Source organism: Gouania willdenowi, chromosome 21, assembly GCF_900634775.1.
Source record: "Gouania willdenowi chromosome 21, fGouWil2.1, whole genome shotgun sequence".
Classification (NCBI taxonomy): Eukaryota; Metazoa; Chordata; class Actinopteri; order Blenniiformes; family Gobiesocidae; genus Gouania; species Gouania willdenowi.
Genome location: NC_041064.1, coordinates 34267102 through 34293288, shown reverse-complemented (window position 1 = coordinate 34293288; position 26187 = coordinate 34267102). Strand labels below are relative to the sequence as shown.

Sequence of the window (26187 nt, the reverse complement as noted above, 5' to 3'; positions counted from 1 at the left end):
GAACATACGGACCAGTTTAAAGGAACAATCAGACCAATTTAAAGAAACAATCAGACCAGTTTAAAGGAACAATCGGACCAATTTAAAGAAACAATCAGACCAGTTTAAAGGAACAATCAGACCAGTTTAAAGGAACAATCAGACCAATTTAAAGAAACAATCAGACCAGTTTAAAGGAACAATCAGACCAGTTTAAAGGAACAATCGGACCAATTTAAAAGAACAATCGGACCAATTTAAAGAAACAATCGGACCAGTTTAAAGGTACAATCGGACCAATTTAAAGGAACAATCGGACCAGTTTAAAGGAAAAAACTGACCAGTTTAAAGGAACAATGAGACAATGTAAGCTGTAAAATATAAACATTGTCCACCTTATGAAGTTGACTCACTGAGCTGTTACTGAACGCAGCATCTGAGCCAATGAGGCGGATATGATTAGATTCATTATAAACACACACACACACACACACACACACACACACACACACACACACACACACACACACACACACACTATCATCCAGATGTCCTGCTGTGTCCCTCCTCTGAAGTCTAAAGCCTGATAATCATCTCTGTGGAGGAGCAGCTGCTCAGAGGAGCCACTGATCCCACTTAGCAGGTGAGTGACTACACTAAGACCATTAACACGAGTGGCACAAACTCACACGTGATCAAAGGTAAACACAGACACACGCACGCACGCATATGTGTTTTCAGGAAATATCAGCGTGCACGCATCCTGCTGGACATCGAACTCCTGCCCTGATTCTTTACTCTTTTTGGAATTTAGCTAAGGAGCTATGTAGGTAGAGCCAGATTTAATCCATATTGTCAAGTAGGGACTCAGATTTTCCATGACGGCAGAAAACAGATGAAAAATAGGGAATTAACTTACTGAAAACATAAATGGCAATGTTGTTAATATTTTCACTGTATAATTTTTAAACAGAATCTTGCAGAATTTGCAACAAAATGTGACGTAACATGACTTCATCTCCTGAAATGAACCATGCTACAGTTCTATGGCTTACACATTGAAAAAAATAATAATAATAAATAATATATATATATATATATATATAAATACCTATATTTCCATGGAAATAAATATAAGAAAGCCCAACAAGGTAACCAAGAGATGAGAAATAAAATAGATGATCATATTCATATTTTTTAGTGTATCTTACAGCTGATTTAAGACATGTGTCACAACTGACCCATTATCATAAGAGATGCTAACAGAAAGCTAACACAAGAGGAAGGTTATGGACTTATTTATTAAAAGGCTCATTAATTGTGATTTATTGAAATCAGACTTGTTCAGACAGAATGTTATTGTAATTGACTTTCAGGGGAAAAAAAATAATTTTATATTTAATTGTAATTGGAAAAAATACCAGTCACTGTAGTGGTAATTGGGTTGTAATTGAACATAGATAATACATAAATGTATTTGAAAAATGTAATTAACCCCAACCCTGGCCCTCACCCACATGTTTTGAGACAAAATTGCACATTTATATGCAATTATTTTATCATAAAACAGGTGACGTAACATGTAGCATCTTTAGCAAACTGACATAAAATCTCACACAAAATGATTAAACGGAAACAAAACAGAAACTAACACAGAATGACTGGAAGTTGTGACTTTGAAATTCATGTTTGGGTGAAATGTGAATCCAATGAATGCACAGACAAACTCACCCCTGCACATCCTTCTGCTGTCTGTGAAGAAGAAGAAGAAGAAGAAGAAGAAGAAGAAGAAGAAGAAGAAGAAGAAGAAGAAGAAGAAGAAGAAGAAGGTGGTAAATCTCTGCTCAGCGTGGTAATTTAGGAACATTTTTAGGAACATTTTTAGGAACAAAAACCCACCTGAAGGCGATCACAGACACACTCTTGAACCCAGGAAGTCCCTTCAGAGCATCTTCTATCTGTCAGAGCAGATATAATCAGGTGTTTAAAACATTTATTACAGCGCTAGTGCCAGAGTGAATCACTGGTATTGTTCCAAAGGGAATTCTCTTACAGTCTAGAATGGGATTATTGGTCCCAGAGGAAAACTGTCCAACTTTACTGGTCCTTTAGCACAAAGTACACTATCATTTTACTGCTTTAACCTACAGCCCTGTCTGCTGTTCCCTTTACTCCACTAAACCCTTCATTATTCACACCAGCAGGTGAACACGTCAGTGTGTGTGAGCTGATTAACCAGTATTAAAATACAGCCTGGATAAAAACAACGGTACAAACAGTAGAGATGAGGATGATGATGATAATAAGGATGAGAATAGGGATGAAGATAAGGATGAGTGTGTAAATGATGCTAAGAATAAGGATTAGGGTTAGGAAGTAGATAATAATCAGATAATAAGGAGGATGATGATAAGAATGACAATGAGGATGAAGATTAGGGTGAGGATGATAATAATGAGGATGAGGGTGAAAGGGAAGATTGGTATGATAATGAGGATGAGGATGTTGGTGAGAAGAAGGATGAGGATTAGGATAAATATTAAGATGAGAGTGATGATAATAATGATAATAAGAATGGAGATAGTAATGAGGATGAGGTAGAGAACGAGATTGAGGATTAAGATTAACATTAGGATAAACATGAGGATGAGATCTAGAGTTAGAGGGAAGATGAGGAGAAGAATGGCTATGAGTATTAAGATTAAGATGAGGATGAACATGAGATTTAGGGTGAAGCGAAGGATAAGGATAAGAATGCTGATGAGTATTAAGATTAAGATGAGGATGAGGGTGATGATTAGATAAAGGAGAAGGAAAAGAATGGGATGAAAAATGGAATGAGAATAAGAATGTGGATGAGGATTAAAATATGAATGAGGATGAGAGTTAAGATGAAAATGAGTATTGAGATAATAAAAAAAATAATAATGAGGATGGGAAATAAAATGAAGATAAGAATGGGGAGGAAGACAAGGTTGAGGATGAACATGAGGGTGAGGTTTAGGGTGAAGGGGAGGATGAGTATGATGATAACAATGATGCTCAGTATTAAGATAATGATGAGGACGTGGGTGAGGATAATAATGAGGATGGGGAATAGAATGAGGATAAGAATGGGGAGCATGAAAAAAACATGAGGATAAGGTTTAGGGTTAGGGGAGCATGAGGATAGGAATAATGTTGAATAGTAAGATTAAGATGAGGGTGAGGAAAATACGATAAAGGAGAAGGATGAAGATTAGGATTGAAATGGGATTGAGGATAAGAATGTGGATGAGGATTAAAATAAGAATGAGGATGTGTTAAGATATGCAGTAGATGAGGATGAGTATTAAGGTAAAATGAGGATGTGGGTGAGGATAATAATGGGGAGAAGGAAAACAGATGAGAGGAGAATGAAGTTCAGGATGAGGTTTAGGGTGAAAATGAGGATGATGAGTATTAAAGGTTCCATATCATGCTAAACCAACTTATTTGAGCTTTTAACCTTGTTACAATGTTAATTCCTTATCAAAAACACCCCCAAAGTATTATTTGAGCAATCCTCACTTATCCTGCTATCTGAGCTGCTGCTCTGCCTTCTGCTGAAAAACGAGCGGTCCCTCCGGTTCAGACTTTAGTGCCGTCACAAAAGTCTGAACTGCCCCCTCCAGGAAGTGCCTGCCGTTGGCGACGCGCCTCCACAGTGAACAAACACGCCCACTCTCGGCATGCGAGCGGCTGAAGAACATCTTTTTTGATGGTCTGTGTTTCCTTTCTTATCCAGTCTTCACAGGTTTAATATAGAATATATATTATCATTTATTGTTATATATGTAAAGCTACATACACAAAAAGTGCTCTGTGCATTTAACCCCTTCCTGAGGAACAGTGGGTAGCAACGCTGTAAGACCCGGAGCAGTTCCATTTTTAGTAGCCGTTATATCGCTTTGTATCGCCTTTGACTTGATCTGACGTGTTTGTGGATAGTGTGTGGGTAGCAAAAGGAAATTGCTTTGGTGATCACTGATCACCCTCACAAGAGCGAGGCATGAAGTCTTTGCCTGTAGACACGCCCACTCATGGCCCCAAAACAGCCTATTTGTCAGAAAATCACTTTTCAGAGACTAAAACTCTGGAAAACAGGCGAGTTTGGGAAAATAAACCTCAAATACTATGTTTTAGATTTTTTAGAACAAGTGGAGATGGGTGAAAAATAGCATGACATGGGACCTATGAACATGAGGGTGTGGGTGGAGATCATAAGATAAAGGAGAAGGATGAAGAATGGATGAACATGTGAACGAGGATAAGAATGTAGATGAGGATTAAAATAAGAATGAGGATGAGGGTTAAGATATAGATGAGGATGTGAATAAGGATATGTTTGAGCATAATGAGGATGGGGAATAGACTGAGGATGAGAATGAGTTTACCTTGTCTTCCAGCTTCCTGCTGAGTGTTTGGTACTTGAGGCTGTTGGGGTCGTCCAGGTCGTCACTGTAAGGTTCACCACTGAGGAGGAGACTCAGCTCTACCACCTGCTCCAGTCCAGCAGGGGGGGCTGCAGGCTGTAGGGGGATGTCGTTATCCAGCTGAGAGGTACACACACACACACACAGCTCAGTGTGTGTATGTGTGTGTGTGTGGGTGTGTGTGTGTGTGTGTACTCACAGAACTTTGTGTGGCACTAGCAGTTACACTCTCCTTGGTTTCTCCTTCATCTCCTGCATAGTTAATTTCACGAGGATGTAAAAAATTAAATATGCATTAGTAGTTTACGAGAAGATTTGATTTTAGATCAGACTCTCCCGTATGGTGTCTTTTAAAAAATAAAAAAGAAAGGACAGCTTTTCAACTTATTTCATCATGTGCACTTCAGGTTCCTTCAAACTAAAAACGCCATGTTGTGTTTTACGAATTAAGGCCGTTAAGTCTGATTACTTTTATTTTGAAGCCTGAGGCCATTTCATCTAACGGAGGTTTTCCTGATACCTGATACCTCACTCTGAGACCGGAGGACGTTCTACACCGTACTCCTGACTCTCACAACAAAATCGCAGTGTTAATTTTCCAGTGTACAACAAAAAAAAAAAAACAATTCTGCGTTATTTTAACAGCCAATAGATTCAAATCAACAGTGATGACTCTAAAACATGGTTCATTTATTGGCTTCGACTGAAGAGTGTTAGTTATGATTTTTTTTTTCGACTTTGACATCACTCTAGAACAAAACCAACTCTATAAAGTGTGTGATCACTTTTTAACGCCACTCCTTAACTTGGATTTGCGGTTTCTTTTTAAAATCGTTAAATTTACATTAAAGGATGTGAGGTCAAATTTGTAAACTTTTAAACTTCAACACACTTCAAACTACACAGACAATATTTTCAGTTTGTAGTTCTAGGGATGCACAGTAATTGATTATCAAATTGATTGGAGAGCTCCTCCTTATCAATTGTGCTTTAATGGAGGATTTGGCTCTAATTTGTACATTTAGGTTTTTACCTTTGATCGTCTATATCAGACATGGGGGACTGGTAGCCTGGGGGCCACATTTGGCCCTTGGCCTAGTTTTGTGAGGCCTCAAAAATAAACTAACACAAAATGACTCCCAAAACACAACAAACCACTACAAAAACACACAAAAATATACAACATAACTGAAATACCTTTGTTCTTTCTTGTATCAATGCTCATATTAGTCAATATTATATTTACTGACATGATAATATGACCATTGGTTCAGACAATTACATTTTTTTCTGTCAACGGAAGAGAGGAAAGAGAGGACCTTTGTTTTTAACTAACTATTAAGTGTCAATTATCGCCTTGGAAGTTGAAGTCGCCTTAGTCCTATTGGTGCATCACTAGTTCTTTTCTCAGTCTGGACACTGGTGAGACACTGACCTGCATGTGGAGCTTCATCAGCTTCTGCTGAACTTGGTGTTGTGCTGTGAGACAGGAAAATGGTAAATGGTAAATGGACTTGATTTTATATAGCGCTTTATCACCACACTGAAGCAGTCTCAAAGCGCTTTACATATCAGCTCATTCACCCAAACACTCTCACATTCACACACCAGTGGGACAGGACTGCCATGCAAGGCACTAGTCGACCACTGGAAGCAACTTTGGGTTCAGTGTCTTGCTTAAGGACACTTCGACACACAGTCAGGTACTGGGATCGAACCCCCAACCTCTCGATCAGAAGACGACCCACTACAACCTAAGCCACGGTCGCCCGGTCGAAAAAGAATCATGTCACACACTGCTTTGTCACAGACATTAGTCATCAGTAGTCTTTTAGGACTCTAGCACCTCATTTACTTTTAGGTGTTTTGATTATATTTTGAAGTATTATATTTGGACAGCTGTGTCTCTTATTGAGTTGAAATCATTGGAATTGCCATTGTATGTAGCACACAAAATTAAAGGTAAAAACTAAGCTCAAGTGAGAGAGAAAAAAGTCACGCTACGTCTATTGTCTTATTTTGCACAAAAATAGTTTTCCTGTCCACTTGGAAGATGGTAGAAAATGGCTAAAAAAAAAAAAAAATCAGTTGGATTTAAAGAGCTGTTTTAAGCAATACGTGACGCTAAGCCTGAGGTTCAGAAGTCCAAGGTTGTTTCTGTGGAAATCACAGAGGAGAAGAGCAGCAGCGTAGCAGTAGCAGCACCTGTAGCGATGATGCTAATGCAGCAGCAACGGACAGGACACAGGAGGAGAACTATCCAGGGACATGAGGAGGACTCAGGGAAAGAGAGAAGAAAAGGACACAATGGTTAAAGTTCTTCTGTGAACATCGAGACCAGGGAAGTTTGGACAGAGGCTGATTTCAAAGCTAAACTGAGCTGCTACTATCAGCTCGTGAAAAACAAGACAGGCCTCGGCTGTGAAATATGGAAAAATGTTGCAAGGATACAAAGTTCTCCACGGCTGTTTTTCATTTTCTGCTGTGCTGCTGATTCATTAGATGAGTTATGGAGTAAAAGTTGTTTGTAAATATTTTGTATTTGTGGGTTTTAGTGTTCTGAAAGTTTAGTGACCTTTGTGATGAGTAGCTAAATTAGCTGTGATTTGGTGCTGTCCTTGGTGCTGAAACATGGTAGATTTGACACCTGTCACTCAGAGTGAGATTGTCCATGCTTCTTTAACGCTGATTCATCATTCTTTTAATTAAACATTCAGGTTAATTGGTTGTTTGAGTTCACATGACATTATTGACCCATTTAGTTAGCAAATGGCCCTTTATAAACAACACCCGGCGTTTGTTCCGGGACCTGGTGATTTACAAATGAAACACTGTTTACTACTCATACTAACGTACTACTCATAATAAGTCTGACGTCAAAATGAATATGTAGTGCGTTCACATTAAATAGTATGAAAAGATTAACTGTGTGAGAAATACCCAGATGTATGCTATATGGGGACATTTCCTAAGTATGCACAGTGGGCATAATAGTCATACTCAAAAGTCCCATGATGCATTGCGAGTAGAATGTAAAATTGTCCTGTGACCAGCTTCAAGCTAAAACTCCTTTTCAAAACAAAAGCATCTCTTCTTGTCTTCCATTAGATTTTTTTAAACCCTTTTGTGAATAGGGCTCTTGCTTTGAAGTTAACAGGAAGTTTAGTCAGTAGCATGATCGCAGGTCTCCAAAAACCTCAGAAATGTCAGCATGAAATGTGTTGTTCCAAATGCATCTTGGGAAACTTGAAAGTATACTTGAATGGAAATGCTCATCATCCTTATAGTATACTGTATAGTAGACAGTATATACTCATTGAGTTTGTAGTGTTTAGTACAGGGGTGTCAAACTCATTTTAGTTCAAGGGGCAAACATGGACCAGTTCAATCCAAAATGGTCCGCAGGTTTTATGCGGGAAAACAAAACAATTTAAATATTAATGTGCCCAAGTTTGTGCTTCCAGTTATAAATTAGACGAAAAGTAGGGAAGACATCAACAATACCTTATCAATAAGTGACATATACTTAAATGTCATTTTATTTATTTATTTTTTGACCAATTTTTATTTATTTTGGGGAGATTTTGTGGAAAAATTTCAGAAAAATGGCATGATTTTGGAAAGTTTTAGAGTTCTTTCAACAACAATTTACAACTGAATTATGTGGTCATTTACACAATGATTCATGTTTATTCTGTCATTTTCACTTTCTCCTGTGGGCCGAATCGGTTGCTCTGAAGGGCCCGATTTGGCCCCCGGGCCTTGAGTTTGACACATGTGGTTTAGTACGTTAGTGTGACATTTTGAACACAGCCTTGGTCTCGGATAGTTTGGACGTGAGTATAGCACAAGTAATCAGACGGTTGGTTGGTTGGTTGGTTAGTTTTATGGTTTGTAACTTGCTGAATGGTGGTCGATGGTCTGTTTTATGGTCTTACCTGCACATGTGCTGCCAGGACTTTGTGGGTTCACTGCAGATAAGGAGAAGAATCAGATATTTAGAAAACACAGCTCAGATGTTAAAGTGAGGATAAATGCTGCTCTGTTTTACCTTTTCATCCCAGGCAGTGACATCTTCTGCATAAATAGAAACACATTCATCAGCAGGAGGACCACCTCAGCCCATTGATTCCATTAGTTCACTCACCTTTCCCACCATGGCTTGGTGCTCTGCTGATTGGCTGAAGAAGGAACCAACGTCCTGAGCACTGACGGCTCTTTCCTGACAGCGAGCCATCCAGCTCTGGTACTCCTCCTGCTGGGGGAGCCGGTCCCAGAAGATCTTAAAAGCCTCCCATATGGTCTCCTGACAAACTGGTTGGAGAACACACACAAACCAAGAGAAATATTTTTTCATTTTTAATCCACAAGAATGCAAAAGTCTCACTTCCTTCAATGAAAACATGGAGTTAAGGCCTCAGAATGATGGAGGGAACATTGAAGATAATACTTTTGTCATTAAATAATGCTAAATCTAGATTACAGAAGGAATTTCAAAGCGACGTCCACTTTTAGCCGTTAACAATCAGGACTTCTTCAGTTTTAATTAAGTCGCCTACAGTCGCTTTGCACAGAAACCCCATCATTTGTCACTTCCTGGTCTGAATCAAGCTTCCACCATCATGTGTGAAAACACCTTCACCATGCTGAAAACATGCACACAGTGTAAATACAGACAGATATTAAATTTCTAAAAATGTTATAATGTAATTGGATGAAATCATGGTTGATGGACAATTGAATATAGTGGAGGGGCAGCAACAACTTGCTCTCTATCAGAAATGAGCAACTTTTATCACAGCTTGATCTGTGATCTGAGGGTTAAAATTATAAACATTCATGTCAGCATTTAGAACAGGGTTCCCCAATTACTTTTGGCCGGGGGCCACGTTATGTCAAGTCAAGTCAAGGGCCAAATTGTTTGTTTTTTCCCATTTGATTAATAAGCAGGGGTTCATGCAATCTGAGCATTAACACAGGAAAAAACAAAGTTTTTTGCTTGTATTTTTGTTGCTTTGTGGTTTTTTGGACTCATTTTGTGTCGTTTTTTAAATTTCATGTGTTTTTTCTGTCGTTTGGAGTATTTTTTTTTATATATTATTGCCATATTGTATGTGTTTGGAGTTGTTTTGCTTAATTGACTCTAATCTTATGTATTTTGTTGCAGTTCTGTTACTTTTTGGAGTAATTTTGTTCATTTCTGTTGTCATTTTGTGTATTTGGAGGCATTTTGTGTTTTTGGAGTTTTTTTGTGAATTTATTTATAACTGATTCTGTTATTTTGTGTATATTTGTAGTTTTTGTGTGTTTTTACAATAACTTTATGTATTTTTATTGACTTTTTGCGCATTGTGAAAATTGCTGTTTTTGGGGTCATTTTGTGTTTACTTGGGGGCTGTACAAAATTAGACCCCTCTTGGCTGCTCTTTGAATTGAATTGAATAGTGGTCTGTGTCTGCTCTATGTAGTGTGATGGTGAGGCCCTTTCAGGAGGCAGTGGCTAATGCACAATGTGTCTAAAGCTGTATGCATGATGATGATGATAGTAAAATATACTTAGTAAAGCAGGACCAAAAGTTTCCTTTCTTTACTGGCTGTTGAAGTTTCCCTAAATGCATTTGTGGACGCTTAACCTTCCAGAAATATCAAATTACTTAAAACAACTTCGAGGAATCTGAAGGGGAAAGAATGCAGCAAATGGTTGAGTCTCGGGATTGAATTAATTTTGACAACATTCACTTTGCCTCACAGAGACAAGGATAATGATGACCAGTGTTTCACATCAACTGACATTTTTTGCATTAGCGTTTCAAAATTCCCTTTATGAGATCATCCACATGGGAACAGAAGACAAAGATATTGTAGAGCGTGCTTAGGGCAGATCAAATCTCCTGACTGAAACAATGCAGTGCGACAAAATGTTGCTATAGTGGCTGGGCCTTTTTTTTTTTTTACAATGAACTTTGTACCCTATGGGGCGGGTTCACTATCTGAAAATAAAGGGTGGTAAACCAGTTGCTTCTCTGAATCATTTGGTGACACAGTTTCCTCAACAGCTGTGAGGAATTCATTAAGATTGCAGCAATGATTAGCGTGCGTGCAGAAGTTTTGCAGACAAACAAGTTTTGCTTGTTTAATGTGGAGACGTCAGTGCGCACAAGCACAAACATGTAAGAAAGTTAAAATAGAGGCTTCTCTGTCTGCTGCACAAACATTTAATAATGTAGAAAAATAAATAAACAAATACAAATGTTTTGTTTGTTTTGGTTTTTTAACAACTTCAAAACCTAATGATGTTTTCCCCCTAATTTAATGTGGGAGCTCCGTCAGGTCCTGTAACTTTGCTCTGATCAGCTGATGCTGGCCTGATGCTCCTTCCATCAACGCGACACCAGACACCAGAGTTTGACGGTCAAAACATCACTGGAGCGGTGCTTCCATAGCAACAGAGCTCCACGCACAGCATACTCTCCCCAACACAGTGTCAACAGATTCCAAACGCACTGCCACAGGTGTGAAGCTTTCTCTCTCCCTCACGCACACACACACACTCTTTACTCACTCTGTATTTTCTCATTCAGTGGCTGTTAATATTGACTATTGTTTTATATTAATTATTTTTCTTATACCAGAAAGGTTAACTAGAGCCTTGTTTCCATCTTCGCTGTGTTTTGTGTCAACATTTACTGCAGCTGATCTCTGCGTGTGTGTTTGCACCAGCTTGTCAGTCGTACTATTTTCTGCTAAAACAATCACCGCAAACAGTTCCTGGTTTGATGAATTGGATGGCACCCACTGCAATAATTTATTTGCATGTCCTCCTCCCAGATTTTTGCTCCCCTTAAGAGCTTCTATTATACATAGGGAAACGCTCCAAATGGATTGAGGGTGCAGTGCAACGTGCAGCAGCAGCGCACTCCTGATTCCCTGGGGTTTGTACCCCTTATTAGCGCATGGAGTGATGTTTGCACACGTTGTAATACCCTCAAACCTTTAGGGAATCTGCCTTGAGAGTTCGGAAAATTATTTTATTTTATTTAGCAATAAAGAAAAAGCTCCACAAGGATCGGACACAATGAGCAAAACATTGTCTGCACATTTTGGAACAATGTTACAGTGGGGCAAAAAATATTTAGTCAGCCACCAATTGTGCAAGTTCTCCCACTTAAAAAGATGAGACCTGTAATTTTCATCATAGGTAAACCTCAACTATGAGAGACTAAATGAGAAAAAATAATCCAGAAAAAAAAAAATCACATTGTAGGATTTTTAATGAATTTATTTCCAAATTATGGTATTTGGTCAATAACAGAGGTTCATCACAATTCTTTGTAATGTACCCTTTGTTGGCAATGACAGAGGTCAAATGTTTTCACACACTGTTGCTGGTATTTTGGTCCATTCCTCCATGCAGATCTCCTCTAGAGCAGATTTTCAACTCCCTCCAAAGATTTTCTATGGGGTTGGATTTGAAGACTGGCTAGGCCACTCCAGGACCTGGAAATGCTTCTTATGAAGCCACTCCTTTGTTGCCGGGCGGTGTGTTTGGGATCATTGTCATGCTGAAAGACCCAGTCACGTTTCATCTTCACTTGCTGATGGAAGGAGGTTTTCACTCAAAATCTCACCTTTACACAGATCAGTCGTCCTGGTCCCTTTGGTGAGAAACAGCCCCAAAGCATGATGTTACCACCCCATGCTTTACAGTAGATATGGTGTTCTTTCTCTTTTTGCTCACCCCGTGGGGTAATTTTGACCCCACGGGGTGAGATCTTGCATGGAGCCCCAGATTGAGGGAGATAATCAGTGGTCTTGTATGTCATAATAATTGCTCCCACAGTTGATTTCTTCATACCAAGCTGCTTACCTATTGCAGATTCAGTCTTCCGAGCCTGGTGCAGGTCTACAATTTAGTTTCTGGTGTCCTTTGACAACTCTTTGGTCTTGGCTATAGTGGAGTTTGCAGTGTGACTGTTTGAGGTTGTGGACAGGTGTCTTTTATACTGATAACCAGTTCAAACAGGTGCCATTAATACAGGTAACGAGTGGAGGACAGAGGAGCCTCTTAAAGATGAAGTTATAGGTCTGCGAGAGACACAAATCTGGCTTGTTTGTAGATGACCAAAAATAAAGATGAAATATGATGAAAAGAGGTTAAAAGTGACAATAATGGGTCAACATATGTGACATTAAGTGGGGAAAGTGTTGGAAAGGGTTTATAAGTGCTGAAAATGTTTTGAAAGTGGAAAAAATGTGCAGAAAAGGTATTGAAATTTAATGGAGTAGTGGCAGAAATGTAGGAAAAATACATTAAAAGGAGCAAATTCATGGCAAGAAAAAGTGATGAAAATAGGTTAAAATATGGCAAGTTTGGTGTAGTTGCAGAAAAATGGTAAAAAAAAATAAGCAACAATTGCTCAAATTGTTCAAAAGTTTCTTGAAAGCATCTGGCGACCCCCTCCCAGTGTCTCACAACCCTAAATGGGGTCCCAACCTCAAGATTGAGAACCACTGCTTTTGAGATATTTTAATATTTTCAAGAAGCCCAGATGGACCTGAAGGGCCCAGGGTTGACTCTTACCTCTGAGGTGGAAGTAGCTCAGGTGGTTGGCCATGACCTGCAGAGGCGTTTCCTGAGCACAAAGCTTGACTCCACTCGGGAAAAGGATGTTTCTCTTCTGTCGAGAGAAAACCTTGTGGCCTCCATGAGACGCCTTCACTGGAGACACACGGACGATACGTGGAGACGCTGCAAAATCCAGACGGAGATCCAGGAATCCCATGGAGGAACCTTCCTCTGTGCAACCAAAACAAAGACACTCAGTGATGGACAGATTCTGCTCTGCTGTGAAGTAACGACCATGAGTAATGTTCAGAAGTTGAAGGTCAAAATGTACAAACGAGAGCCATTAAAACCAGTAAAGCACAGGTAATTTCCCAGGAAGACACACAATTAGTCAAAGTTCAATGACGAGAACCAAATATTCCATCAAGTCACATCTTTCAGGGCTTCTTTTGACAGTTTGTGTAGCAGATGTTTATTATTCCATCAAACAGCCTCATTTGCAATGGTGTAAGTTACACATTAGTGAACATGTGCTTTCTCCGGGCTGTAAAGTAACCATGATACATTAAGTACATACATTAAATACTGAAATCAAAATCCTTCAAAAATAATAGCTAAAATGTACAAATATTGTTTAAGAATTGCATATGAATTGGTTATAAAAAAAATAGGAAACATTTTGTCCAAACAAATAACATAAAATCAGATATTTGTAATATCAGTTGCGGAGTACCCCAAGGGTCAGTCCTTGGACCTATACTTTTTTGCATGTGGGTTGATACAAATAGGTTGTTTTTTTATGTATATCATTCATGTTTTCATTTTTCAAAGTGAAGGAGAAAGTGAAAGAGACAGAAATGTAAATTTTTGCACAAAATCTGACGAAATATGAGGCGATATGATGGACTTCACCTTCTGAAATGGAAATATATATAGTATATATATATACATATATATATATATATACACATATATATGGCACAAACTAAAATCCTATGTTTCAGTACAATGTCATGCATTTCAACATAATTTTCCACCGTCAGACAGGAAGTGTAATGTGCAGCACGGAACTTTAACAAACTGACAGAAGTCAAGTTTGCAGTGATTTTGGAGCCTGCATTTGGAGCACTTCTACAGCTGAAAATTTCTACTGTGTATAAAATAAATATGAAATGATGACAATAGTTATAGAAATAACCCTATTAAGCGTGTTTGGGAAAGTTTAAAAGCCACTAAAGACATCTGATTAGGGAAAGACGATGAAACGGAAACTAATGGGAAAAGGGTAAACTGATGTGGAAATGGTAAATTCTCAAAATAAATTGGTGAAATTTTGTCTGAAGATACCTGAACTAGTGTCCGTTTGTGAGAATCCCACGGTGAGTATCACCAAGAGAAACACACACATCCACAGTGTCTTTGTCATGGTAAATCCGTGTCGTTCTTTAAATCCAAGCATTGGCAAAACGATCAAACAGTTTTTCATCTCACATCACCAAACAGCAAAGATATGAACGTTCTGCATGTTTTCATAGCTCATGAACAGAGGAGAAAAGTGTGTATTGGCTGCTTTCTCCTGTCCTGGACTGCAGGGGTGTGACCCATGGTGCTGAACGGACAGCTCCAGGCTCAGGTAGCCAGGCAGATGGCTCCAGTAAGGAGGGGGTGGGGTGTGGGGGTGGGGGGGATTGTTTAATACGCTCTAATCCTGTTTACTCTAAGCCTTCTAAAGGAGCTCGCCAAGAAGTTAATGGAGTAAAACCAGGAGGGGAAAAAACACTAAGAGAGAGAAGTGGGAGGAGGGACGAGGAGCTGTAAAAGCTCCAAAAAACAGCAGCTTTCTGCAAAAAACAGCTTTTAACAGATCATTTAAATTAAGAGAGATTAACAATCTGACACGTTCAAATATCACAACACGTCACAAACCTGCAGGAATAAACCCAGTTTGCAAAAAATGGTAGTAAAAGTGCCACAGACAGCATTAACCTTTGACCCCGTGTCACGTATAAAAAGAGCAGCAGAAATCCTCTCAATGTGTATTTAGTGAACGTAGTGAGAGTCGTGGGCTTAGGACTCGACCTTTGACCTCAAACCCTTCCTAGTGTGGCTTTATCCGTGTGTATTTCTGTCTGTTTGTGCATTTCTCTGTCTGTCAACAATAGACGAAATGCAATTTAAGATTTTCAATTTTCTGGTTTTGTTGACTATACATTTCTACAACATTCAGTAAACTGTTCATATAAAACATGACAAGGATCAATGTTAAATAAAAGGTGACATAGTTATTGACAAGAGTGTATTTTCCTCTCCTTTGTTACAGACGTATAAAGAATAGATCTGTTCCTGTCAAAGTGAAGTCATGAACCCTTTAACAACTACCATGTCGCTGGACACACATCCTGGTATGCTCACATTGATGTTACAGTAACTTTGTTAAAACCTGCTTTATTGTAACTTTCCCACTGTTTCTGAAAGCTAACATGCTTTACGGATGACCTACAAACATGACTATAATCACGTTCCCTCCTTCATAGAAAGCCTTCAAAGAAATCGTTTTGGCTTTTTTTTAATTGTAATAAGTTTTATACATTCTAAATTTTATATATTTGTTGTAAAATCAGTTATTCATTGTTTTCTTCCTACTAAATCTAAAAAAATCTATTTTGTTTTTGTGTTCTTTATTTTAAACTGATATTACACTGGTAGGACAAGTAATAAATTGTAAAAAAAAAACAAAAAAACTGCCAAATATTGAAGTTTAAATTGTTATGGAAAAAAGGGTAAAAGCGCCGTCCTCTCATATGGCATTTACTAACCATTTTATAGACAAAATAAGCACACAGAAAACAAGCGGAGATGTTAATTTTACAGGTGAAATTACAAACTAGAATCAAATCATGACATTTCTCTGTAACATGATTAACATCTTCTTCTTTTAGGCCTTTTTTCACCGTCTGTGCAGCAACCATTTCATATTATCTTTACCAGGTGCGGGAAAAGGAAACTTTAAGCTGTAATTAAGGTGTAATTCTCTGGGAATCTTTGCGACTTCCTAGAAGATATAGAGCAGGTGTAATTACTCTCAGTGAGCTCCACCTGGATAAACACAAAGTCCCGCCCTGAATCACCCCCCCATCGACTCGTCTGCCTGAAAATCATGCACTGGTTACATTTTTTTCTTCTTGTATTTTTGCTGTCATATTGAGTGTTTTTGTAGTGATTTTGTTGTTTGTGTCCTTTTCATGTTTTTTTGCAGTTTTTTTCTGTATTATTACTGTCACTTTGTGTCTTTTGTGTGTTTTTGGAGACTTATTGTGTATGTGTCATTATGATGGCATGTTTCCAGGTGAGGGATATGAAAACTTGAAGATGAATCTTTGCTTTCCAGGTATTGCAGACAGTAAATACGCTTCTTCCTCTGAGACTGGGAAGGAACTCCATACCAGAGACCTCTCCCACATGTTTGAGTTAGCTTAGCATGTAGCGTTGCTGACCGGTCAACCTGTAGGTTCATGCAGTATAATGATCCGTCTGATATTAATCTAATGACTGATGACTATGTCGATCTAATCTTTCATGCTCAAGCACAGGAATGATGACCTTGATTCCTAATCTTGGAGTTTCTTCTGCTTTAGGTTCTTTGAGGAGGAAAGAGCTGAGGTGAGTCGTGCAGGCCTTTAAAGGGGACATATCATGCTAAATCCACTTTTTTAGCCCTTAAATGCATTTTGTTGTATATTTAGAGTGCTTAGAAGTACAGAAAAAATCAAATTAGTCTCTTCAGGTGCTCCGTTGATATCTTTATATTATGTTTTGCTCATATTTTTCAATCTGTTTCAATTTTTCTATTCTCTATTACGTTTTTTGAACTATTACATCACAGTATTTGCAGCGGAACTGCCAAATTAGTACATCAACACCAGGTCAAACACTTCGAGCAATCCGCCATTTTTATTTCTCGCTTTTATTTTGTAGTCCAAGCTCAAGGATGCAGAAGTTACGAGAGGATAAGTCAAAATGTTCGGTTGTTGGATGTAGTAACCCACACGCTTCATTACACCGTCTCCCAGCATCAGAACCTTTTCAAAGTGCCTGGTTGAGTTTATTTTTCACGGAAATGTACCCACATCTGTGGGTAAGGTCATTTTTGTGTGAGCAAAGCACTTCAAGGATGACTGCTTCATCAACCTCCACCAGTATAAAGAAGGATTTGCCAAAGACTTTGTCTGATTGAGGGTTCAATTCCTTCTATCTTTGGAGACGACGAACAGAGCACTTCGGTAAGCTGTAAATAACGCTAAAAAGTGTGATGATAAGACGTCCCTGTCATTGTTTTGTTAGCATTAGCAGTTGCACCGTCTTCATATGTTAGCGCTGTGTGCTCGTTTTAGATCCTTGATGATATGGCCTACGTGATTTAATTTAAGTTTAAAGTTTTCATTAGTCATTTCATTTTGCCGTTTTTGTCTTTGAAAAGACTGTATTAAAATGCATTTCGTGACATTAGCTTGGCGCTAGAGTTAGCTCGGTGCTTGTGTTAGCTCACTTGTTAGGGTTCTGCAGGTTCATCATCTTCATTTTCATCTCGCTCCGCTGGGTCCGACTCTGGCTGGAACATGTAAGGCTGGATGGACAAGTCTTCTTTTGTTGACATTTTGTAAATAACCTCTGAATAAAAAGTTTATGCGCCGCTACATAGCCGTATCTCTTCTATCAAACTACAAAAATGGCCGAGCAGGGTGGAGTTGAACCGAGTGTCACCTGAAGAGGGGGCGGGGTATGGAGTGTCTCATTTGCATTTAAAGAGACCGCACCAAAATGAGTTGCTCTCAGAAGCACATCAGAAAAGGGGTGGAGCTATAATAATGAGGAATTCAGACCCAAGCAGTGCAGTTCCGCTTTATATAGACCACAACTGTATGATTTATATGTAAAAAGGAAGGATTTAAAACCATGATATGTCCCCTTTAATCTGCACTACTATCGTGCAAAGGCAGGAGACAAATTTTGTCAGGCAAACATGTTGATATTCTACTTGGTCGCTTTCTCGCTTAAAACTTTCTATTTAGCCTCAGTGTGCTTCAGGTTTTTATCATTGTAGGTTCCAAATGCCTCTTGGGAAACTTGGAAGTATACTTCAGTGGGAACGCTCATCATCCTAATCCTTAGTGATGCACCAAATTTCCGGCCACCAAAAATTTTGGACAAAAATGGCCGAAAAGGGCATTTTCGGTTTTTGACCAAAACACTTTTTTAACCAAAATAAGCAACACACAGAGTGTGTGCGTGTCCAAGAACATGCTTTAATAATAAATAAAGCAGAGAACTTCTTTCAGCAGCCCAGACAATTATAGGTCCATACATTATTATTTACTGGGGACAAGATAAGCATTTTCTTTTTTTTTTTTTAATATATTGTGCATTGTTAGAATGTCAGTGCTAAATAAATATTTTCATATCTTTAAGTGATTCATTATTTGAAGCATTAATATTCATTTACACAATGGCATTTTTTATTTTATTTTAGTGAGGTAAGTACACTTTCAGAGTTTTGTGTTTCAGTTTTCTGCCAAGAATTTTCATTTTGCTGCATCCCTACTAATCATACAATATAGTAGACAGTAAATAGTTTGTAGTGTATAGTACAGAGTGTGGCATTTCCAACACAGACACACTATAATGTCATCACACAACACCTTAACCAGCTGAGCTGAGGAGAAAGAAACAAAAAACCTCAGAAATACACTTTGCCCTTTTCTTTTTCTCCTTTTTTGTGATAATTTACCACCATTTCTTCTGTTTTTTCTTCCGCAGGCTGCATGTCCACTGTAGAACTCTGGCGCCTCTTAGTGGAGGATATTTGTTCAAAATGTGGTCAATGATGACAAACGCAAAGTAGGATTTCCTCAGAAGAAGTAAAAGAAAGAAAGAAAACACAAGATAACAATAGCTTTGGCTGCCTATATAAAATGCCAATACACAAATTTTACCAAAAAACTCAAAACATAAAAGGAAAGTAAATAAAACCACATAATGAATGCACTTAAATGAGTCCAAAAACAAGCAACAAAAACACACACAAAGCATTTTTTCTCTTCGTGAGTTAATGCAGGGTTGATCATTATTCTAAATGCTGACATGAAAGTTAATAAGATATATAATCACATTTTTGTGGCTCCTGCTGTGATAAAAGTGAATCCATCTCTGTTCTAGTGAGCCTAGTAAACAGAAGTACTCCTCTGCTGCCCTCTGCTGGTCTGATATAGAACAAACACTACAGGAGTCCAAACTTTACAGGGTTATTATTAAACTTTATCCTCCAGCAGCAACATCACAGATAAAACAGGGGTGTTTACATCAGGGATGTCAAACATACGGTTCACGGACTCAAAATGATCACAAACAGTGCCTGAGTCAGACAGTAAAGTGGGAGATCACAAAGAAGAAATATTACATTTACTGATACATTTGATCCTCTATACAGAAAAAGTTTCATCAAAAATCCAACACTGTGAGTTTTTTGGTCATCTTAAGCTTCTTTCTTATTTTTATCTAAAAAAAAAAACACTGACACCCTATATGGACAAAATATTACCACATCAATCAAAAGAGTGCTGTAAATAATGTAAATATTACAATAAATCATCATTTTCAGTCCTTTAAATCAGTGGTTCTCAATTTTTTTGATTTTTCCAAGTACCCCGTTTGTCCAATTACAACATTTTACTCAGAAAATGATTAAAAAAAAAAAAAAAAAAAAAAAAACTATAGACCATAATGATGGAATTAATGAGTGAAAACACACATTTTAAAGAATCTTATTTTGTTAATAAGTGGAATGAAACAGTATTAAGTGCCTCCTGAATTGATTTCTTTTTTATAGTTTTTATCGTTATCTCCTGATGTGGGACCAAGACTGACTCTTGTATTATCAGTTCATGTTCTAATCAACATCATAAAAATACACATTATAAAACCTTATATATTTAATACTTTTATCTGTTCATTTCCCACTACGTCCCTCTCTCAAGTACTACTACTACTACTTGGTAGTGGGATGGGCATGCTGCGTCGTCTGCATACTGGAGCGATGTCTTCTTCCTGGCCTAAAGATGGCGTAGGTTGAGGAGACTCCCATCTGTCCTGTAGCTGATGGCGATCCCATCCACTGGTGACATCTGGAAATCGCGGAGGATGGGAAGAATGTTTGGAGGGCAGCCGAATTTCTTGAGGGTGGTCCACAGTAGGACCATCTTCTCAAGTAGCCCCTATAGTGCCATAGCGTACCACCATTTGAGAATTATTGTTTTTCACAAAAAATAAATATTTATTGTTGTTGCTTATTTTATGGACAATGTTAGAATCCTGTAACATTTGCCTTCTCTTTCCACACAATTGCAACCTGAGGTAAGAAACATTGTTGGAGCTCAGACTTCTGTCCATGCCGTCATCTATTTTTAGGTTTTATTCCAGATATGTAGTCCACATTACTTACAAAAAAAGAGAATAGATTAAAAAGAGAGACCTCTATTCTTTCAGGAGGCCATACCAGTGCATCTAAAGTTCTGAATATTTGATCCATCTGAGTGCATCATTGTAAGCCACCTGCAGTCTGTGAAGGTTGGCTTTTTGTAGCTTCACTGAGGAATAAAATGTATAAGCAATGGATTCTAAACATGCAAAACATGTAATACTCTAAGTACTTACTCAAACTCAAGGCCCGGGGATGTGTTTGACATCCTTGCTCTAAGGTTTACATAGACATGTATTTTGGTATAGCTGAATGTGTTGCCTATGCACTGGTCCATACTTTGGGCTTTTGAACATCTACTTCCTGTTTGGTCCACTACAACAGGAAAGAAATGGATGATGGATACATTTCCCTCCAAAAGTATTGGAACCCCAAGGTCAATTCCTTTGTTTTTGTTGTATCCTGAAGACATTTGGGTTTCAGATAAAAACATGAATATGAGACAAAAGTTCAGAATTCCAGCTTTTATTTCATTGTATTTACATCTAGATGTAAGCGTGATTCTACACGCATACAGATCTCAAGTCAACTCTTCATCGAACTCTATAGCGACGACATGGAACTCATCAACTGGTCATTAAGCGCCATCGACAAAATCTTCACGACGAGGCAATTGCTACAGCACGAACCAGCGTGTCCAAAGGACACATACCCAGGTGGATATGTCATGGATGCACGAGGGAGAAGCCAGATGCTCTGTCTCTCCCTGCTGACAGTGGAAGATGTGGAGGACATCTATCTGCTAGGGGTCATGATCTTTGGCCTGCTAATGACGTGGGTATGTGTATGTGCATGTGCCTTTCTGATGGATCGTAAGCTGAGGCGACTCTCAGAGGATATGAAGGTTCTCCGAAAGAAGAAGAACTTTTCGTTTGGAGAGTTGGAGGAACGTAAACAACGACTGGAAAAGAAAGCTCGAGGAGATACGGAAAAAAAGGACAGTGAGGAAGAGTAACAACAGGAACAATGACTGCAGACGAGAACGCATCACATAAAAAAGGACAAAAAAAAAAAAAAAAAAAAAAGGTTAATGAAAAGATGAAATTCTGAAGAAGATGAGAATGTTTGACAAGGGAAAAAACGAGGATTGATGTAAAATTATCTGTGTTCAAATCAGGGGACGGATCTGGATAAGCATTCTGTGATTGCAACCATGTCGGAAATGAACTGAATAAATAAATAAATAAACAACTCAAGACAGAGGACCTTTTGTTTGACCCCACCCACTTTTTTAGGGAGTATTCAAACAGACATTAATAAACTAACTTAAAGTGAATAACATTAAATATTTGGTGGTATAACCCTTGCTTGCAATAACTACGTCAAGCCTGCGACTCATTGACTTCAGACTTGTATTCTTCATGTGAAATGCTTTTCCAGGCCTTTACTACAGCTTCTTTCACTTCTTGTTTGTTTCTGGTTGTTTCTCCTCTTCAGGAGGTAAAATGCTCTATTGATGAAGTCCTTTGTTGTGTTGTGTGTTTTGGGTCATTGTCTCTTGTTGCATGATGAAGCTTCTCCCGATTAGCTTGGATGAATTTTTCTGTAAATTACCAGACAAAATGTTTTTGTAGACTTCAGAATTAATTCTGCTGCTACCATCATGAGTTACATCATCAATAAAGACTCGTGAGCCTGTTCCAGAAGCAACCATGCAAGCCCAAGCCATGACATTACCTCCACCATGCTTCACAGATGAGATTGTGTGTTTTGGATCATAAACAGATCCTTTCTTTCTCCATACTTATTCAGGACATTCCAAATTGTTGTATTGGTTATACCCAGTGTTTGTGCAATAGCTCTGATCCATTTTCTGTCTTCTCTCAACTTGGTTTGCTTTTCTCCCATCGACGACTCTCTGGTCTTCATGTTTGCTTAACAGCCAAAAACAAGAACTATTTAATGTTTAAGCAATCAATCTAAAAACTAGAAACACCAGTCACATGTTCCAATACTTTTGCTCACTTGAAAAGTGGGTGGGGTCAAACAAAAGGTGCTCAGTCCTGAGTTGTTTAACACATCTAGATGTAAATACAATGAAATAAAAGCTGGAATTCTGAACTTTTGTCTCATATTCATGTTTTGATCTGAAACCCAAATGTCTTCAGTAAACAACAAAAACAAAGGAATTGACCTTGGCGTTCTATTACTATTAGAGGGAAATGTATTTGTTTCTGAAAATTTCAAAGGTGCAAAAATCGACCACACTTGAGACGAAGAGATCTGCGTGTTTAATACAGTAATAGAGAAAACAGCTGTACAGTATGCATAACACGCACTCACACACACACACACACACACACACGCACTCATACACACACACACACTTCCTTACTCACACACACACACACACACACACTTTCTTGCACACACAGCCCAAGAGCGCACAATGACTGTAGTACACAATAACACAAATTGAGCTCACATGATCCAAGGGTGTGTCCCCATGACCTGATCCTGGCTCCACCCCCCCTCAGTTCTGTTGCTATAGACACAAGCGTTGCCTTGGCTGTGGTTGCCGTGGTGACCTGTTTACTAATTCACAGTCAGAATTGTAACAGAAGTGACCAACGTAGCTGCGTTTATGTTACCTTTGCATCTCTTTTATCTTCTCTACGTACTTCCTATACACTGATGGAGAGTTTAATGTTACGCTGCCGTACCAAAGTACACACGTTAGCCCAAAGTACAACTAGACAACGCGTCTTTGTCAAAATGGGAAGAATGAGAATCTGCTGCTCTACTCTCCGTCCACATCAACGTCAAAACAGCTTCATTTTTATTCATTTTCCAATGAGAACTAAAACAATCCCGAGCTCTAACTGTACGTCTGATTATGGGCACAACTTTTAGTGTTTAGTGATCACTGTGTTGTTTTCAATAAACAAAAGCAGTTTTCTGATCTGAGAATATTGAACTGGGCTTTTATTGTGGACAGCTACATGAGGAAGTTGTATGAACGTCTTTTTTTTTACCTGTTTATCACAAACATCGCTGAAGCTCTTTTGTTTTTATTAGTGAGCAATGATTGTTTTGTTAATGTTTGAGATAAATAAATAAATCAAATTCCAAAGTTGCACTCATAACCAGGCAGTAGCAGCCCAAGGAATAAGGTAATAAATACTGACGCTGTGCATGTACGCTGCATATTAACAAATGACAAATGCTTTCACAACATAAACAACTTTTAGTAGATTTTTTTTTCACCTAAAAAATTCTACTAAATGTTGCAATAAAATAAATGATATTCAAATGAAATGCATGAATGTAAATCGATTTTAAATGTAAATAATATTCCAAATTTAGAAAAGTTGATAATGAATGAAATATAAAAACTTAAGCTTTGATTTACAAATTTGAAGACTTTTTGAGCACATTTTTGTCGTTAGTGCTGTAATAAAACTGATTCAGCTGCATTTGTTTTGACCTGGAATGACCTTAAACTATCCAGGATGATCTGCCTTGATTGATAAAATTGAACTTTAATAATCAGTGGTGTGATATTATCGAACATCTCTAATTAAAAGGCAGTTGTGCTTTTACTGTTTAAATTGTTGACTTGTTTTTTAATGTTTCATTATAAGAGGGATGAAGTTAAGACAGAGTGTGAGAGATTCCAGCACAGAGAGGAGAACAGCTGTCACTCTTTACAGGAAATGACGTTAGTTTTAGAGCTGAACCAACAACAATCCCATCATTTCTGTCCACTTTCTCTGTCTTTGGTTTGCCCGGGTTAAGGACGCTTCGATCAATCGGCAGACGATCAATGATCCATCGATCACTGTAAAAACATATCAGTTGCAAAATTGTGTCTGAATTAATATTCAACTCAGTTTGCTGGGAGTCCTTGCCTGGTTTGTGGCATTAGATATCAAGATATTGTGATGTAGAGATATCGCTCAGTCCCTGTTTTTATTTTTAGTAAATGCTGAGAAAAGTAGAAGCTGATAAACTTCAAACAGTATTTTATATATATATTTTTTTTTGCATTTGATAAAGGTGAGCGTTTAACCCTCCCATTACCCTTGGGGTCAATTTGACCCTATTCAATGTTTATCATTCAAAACACAATAGTTTAATTAAATTTTGCCTCATATTTCATGCTTTTACCTAATTTGATGGCTATGATTGATTAAGAATGAAATTATCATGATGATCTTTTAAAGGTTTACTGTCAATGAGGTTTTAGAACAGCTCTTTCACAGTAAAAGTGATGTAGAGGAGGAGGTGTCTGATACTTTATAGTGAAGTCCAAATACATTACAAAACGAAATAAAAAAAAATAGGTAAATAAATATATTTATGAGAGGAAGGGGGGGTGGCACCAACATCAATTAATATGGTTCATTCTATGGGAATCGTGAATGCGCACCTCAAATTTTAAATTATTTGGATGAAAGATTTTCAAGATACACTAACTAAAACTGCAGGAAAGGTCAAAGGTCATATCATCACCACAACCAATAGGATTCATACTCTAGTGGTCATTAATGTTGTCATTAAATTTGAGAAGATTTGGATGAAAACTATTCCATATAAATTAATTCTAATGTAAAAGTTTGTCCTGATGGTGGCGCTAGAGAACAGGTCATGGTTTCATTATCAAAGGGTTGATTATGTATTCAACAAATATTAATAGTAATAAAAAATCATTTTCTGGAGGCAAATATTCCTGTTAATATTTGAGGATAATAGGAGGGTTAAATTAATCCAAGCAGACCTTTAGTTTTATTTGTAGCTGCTTATTCAATAGATTTAACCTATCGTTCCTTTTGTGTTCCTCTTTTAGATTTTTTTTTTTATTTATTAAAAAAACATTCATTTTTAAAATGATTTAAATATGACACTTCAGTCAGTAACCAATCACAGGCTGTTTAAGCTGCCACATGTCTGTTAATGGTTGGTACTTAATAATAGTTTCCCATCCTTTTATATCAACAATAATATATGTTGTTGTGTAAAAAGCCACATTTTTTTGTTTGTCATGTGATCATTAACTAACGTTACGTTCATTGATTAGTAATGGAATGTAAACCAGTTGATTGGCGCTCATATCATGTATTTTGTATTTTACAGATGCTCCTCAGAGTCCCTATATGGTCACAGAACAGTCGCACCACTAAAAAAGAAGCTGCTAAGAAGCTGTCATCACATCAACGTTGTCGCTTTTTGTTTTCCTCGTTTTGTAAACATAAGGTCTGTGGTCCCTTTTGCGGACCGTCGAGTCTGTTTTTTTGTCGTGTTTCACAAATGAAGAGCGTGAACTTGTCCTCATCACAACGCGCCGCCTGTCGCCATGGTGACGGGCCACAGTCGGACAGTTGAGAGTTTCGCCCTGGAGCGTCCTCACGCGCTTCCATCACCATCTTCATCCTCCTTCCCCTCCTCTTCCTCCTCTTTCTCCTCTTCCTCCTCCAGCACCTCCCCTGTAGAAAACCAGAGCAGGAATATCACACTGTGAAATGAATTACAACTAGGACATAATTATAATTGTAATTGAAAAAAGACGTTGCTGTTGTAATCATAATTGCAGAGATGTAAAGAGTACTGATATTTCCCACTCAAGTAGTATTACTGTTACTTGATTGAAATTGTACTCAAGTACAAGTAAAAAGTAGCTCAAAATCAAAGTTACTATTTGCTTTCATCCCCCATGT

General features: G+C 38.0%; 2 protein-coding genes across 2 annotated transcripts in view; both read right to left on the bottom strand.

Annotated features, from left to right (window-relative positions):
• The window catches only part of impg2a (interphotoreceptor matrix proteoglycan 2a), a 34805-nt gene extending 21589 nt beyond the window's left edge, over positions 1-13216 (bottom strand). The window contains 4 exon segments of the mRNA XM_028437089.1: positions 1879-1937; positions 4395-4553; positions 8581-8747; positions 13015-13216. Coding sequence (XP_028292890.1) covers positions 1879-1937; positions 4395-4553; positions 8581-8747; positions 13015-13216 — 587 coding nt within the window.
• Positions 13217-25146: 11930 nt separating this feature from the next.
• The window catches only part of pde1a (phosphodiesterase 1A, calmodulin-dependent), a 73965-nt gene continuing 72924 nt past the window's right edge, over positions 25147-26187 (bottom strand). Inside the window, exon 16 of the mRNA XM_028436926.1 lies at positions 25147-25956. Within this exon, the coding sequence (XP_028292727.1) occupies positions 25877-25956 (80 nt within the window). The 3' untranslated portion in view covers positions 25147-25876. The remainder of the gene's footprint in view (positions 25957-26187) is intronic.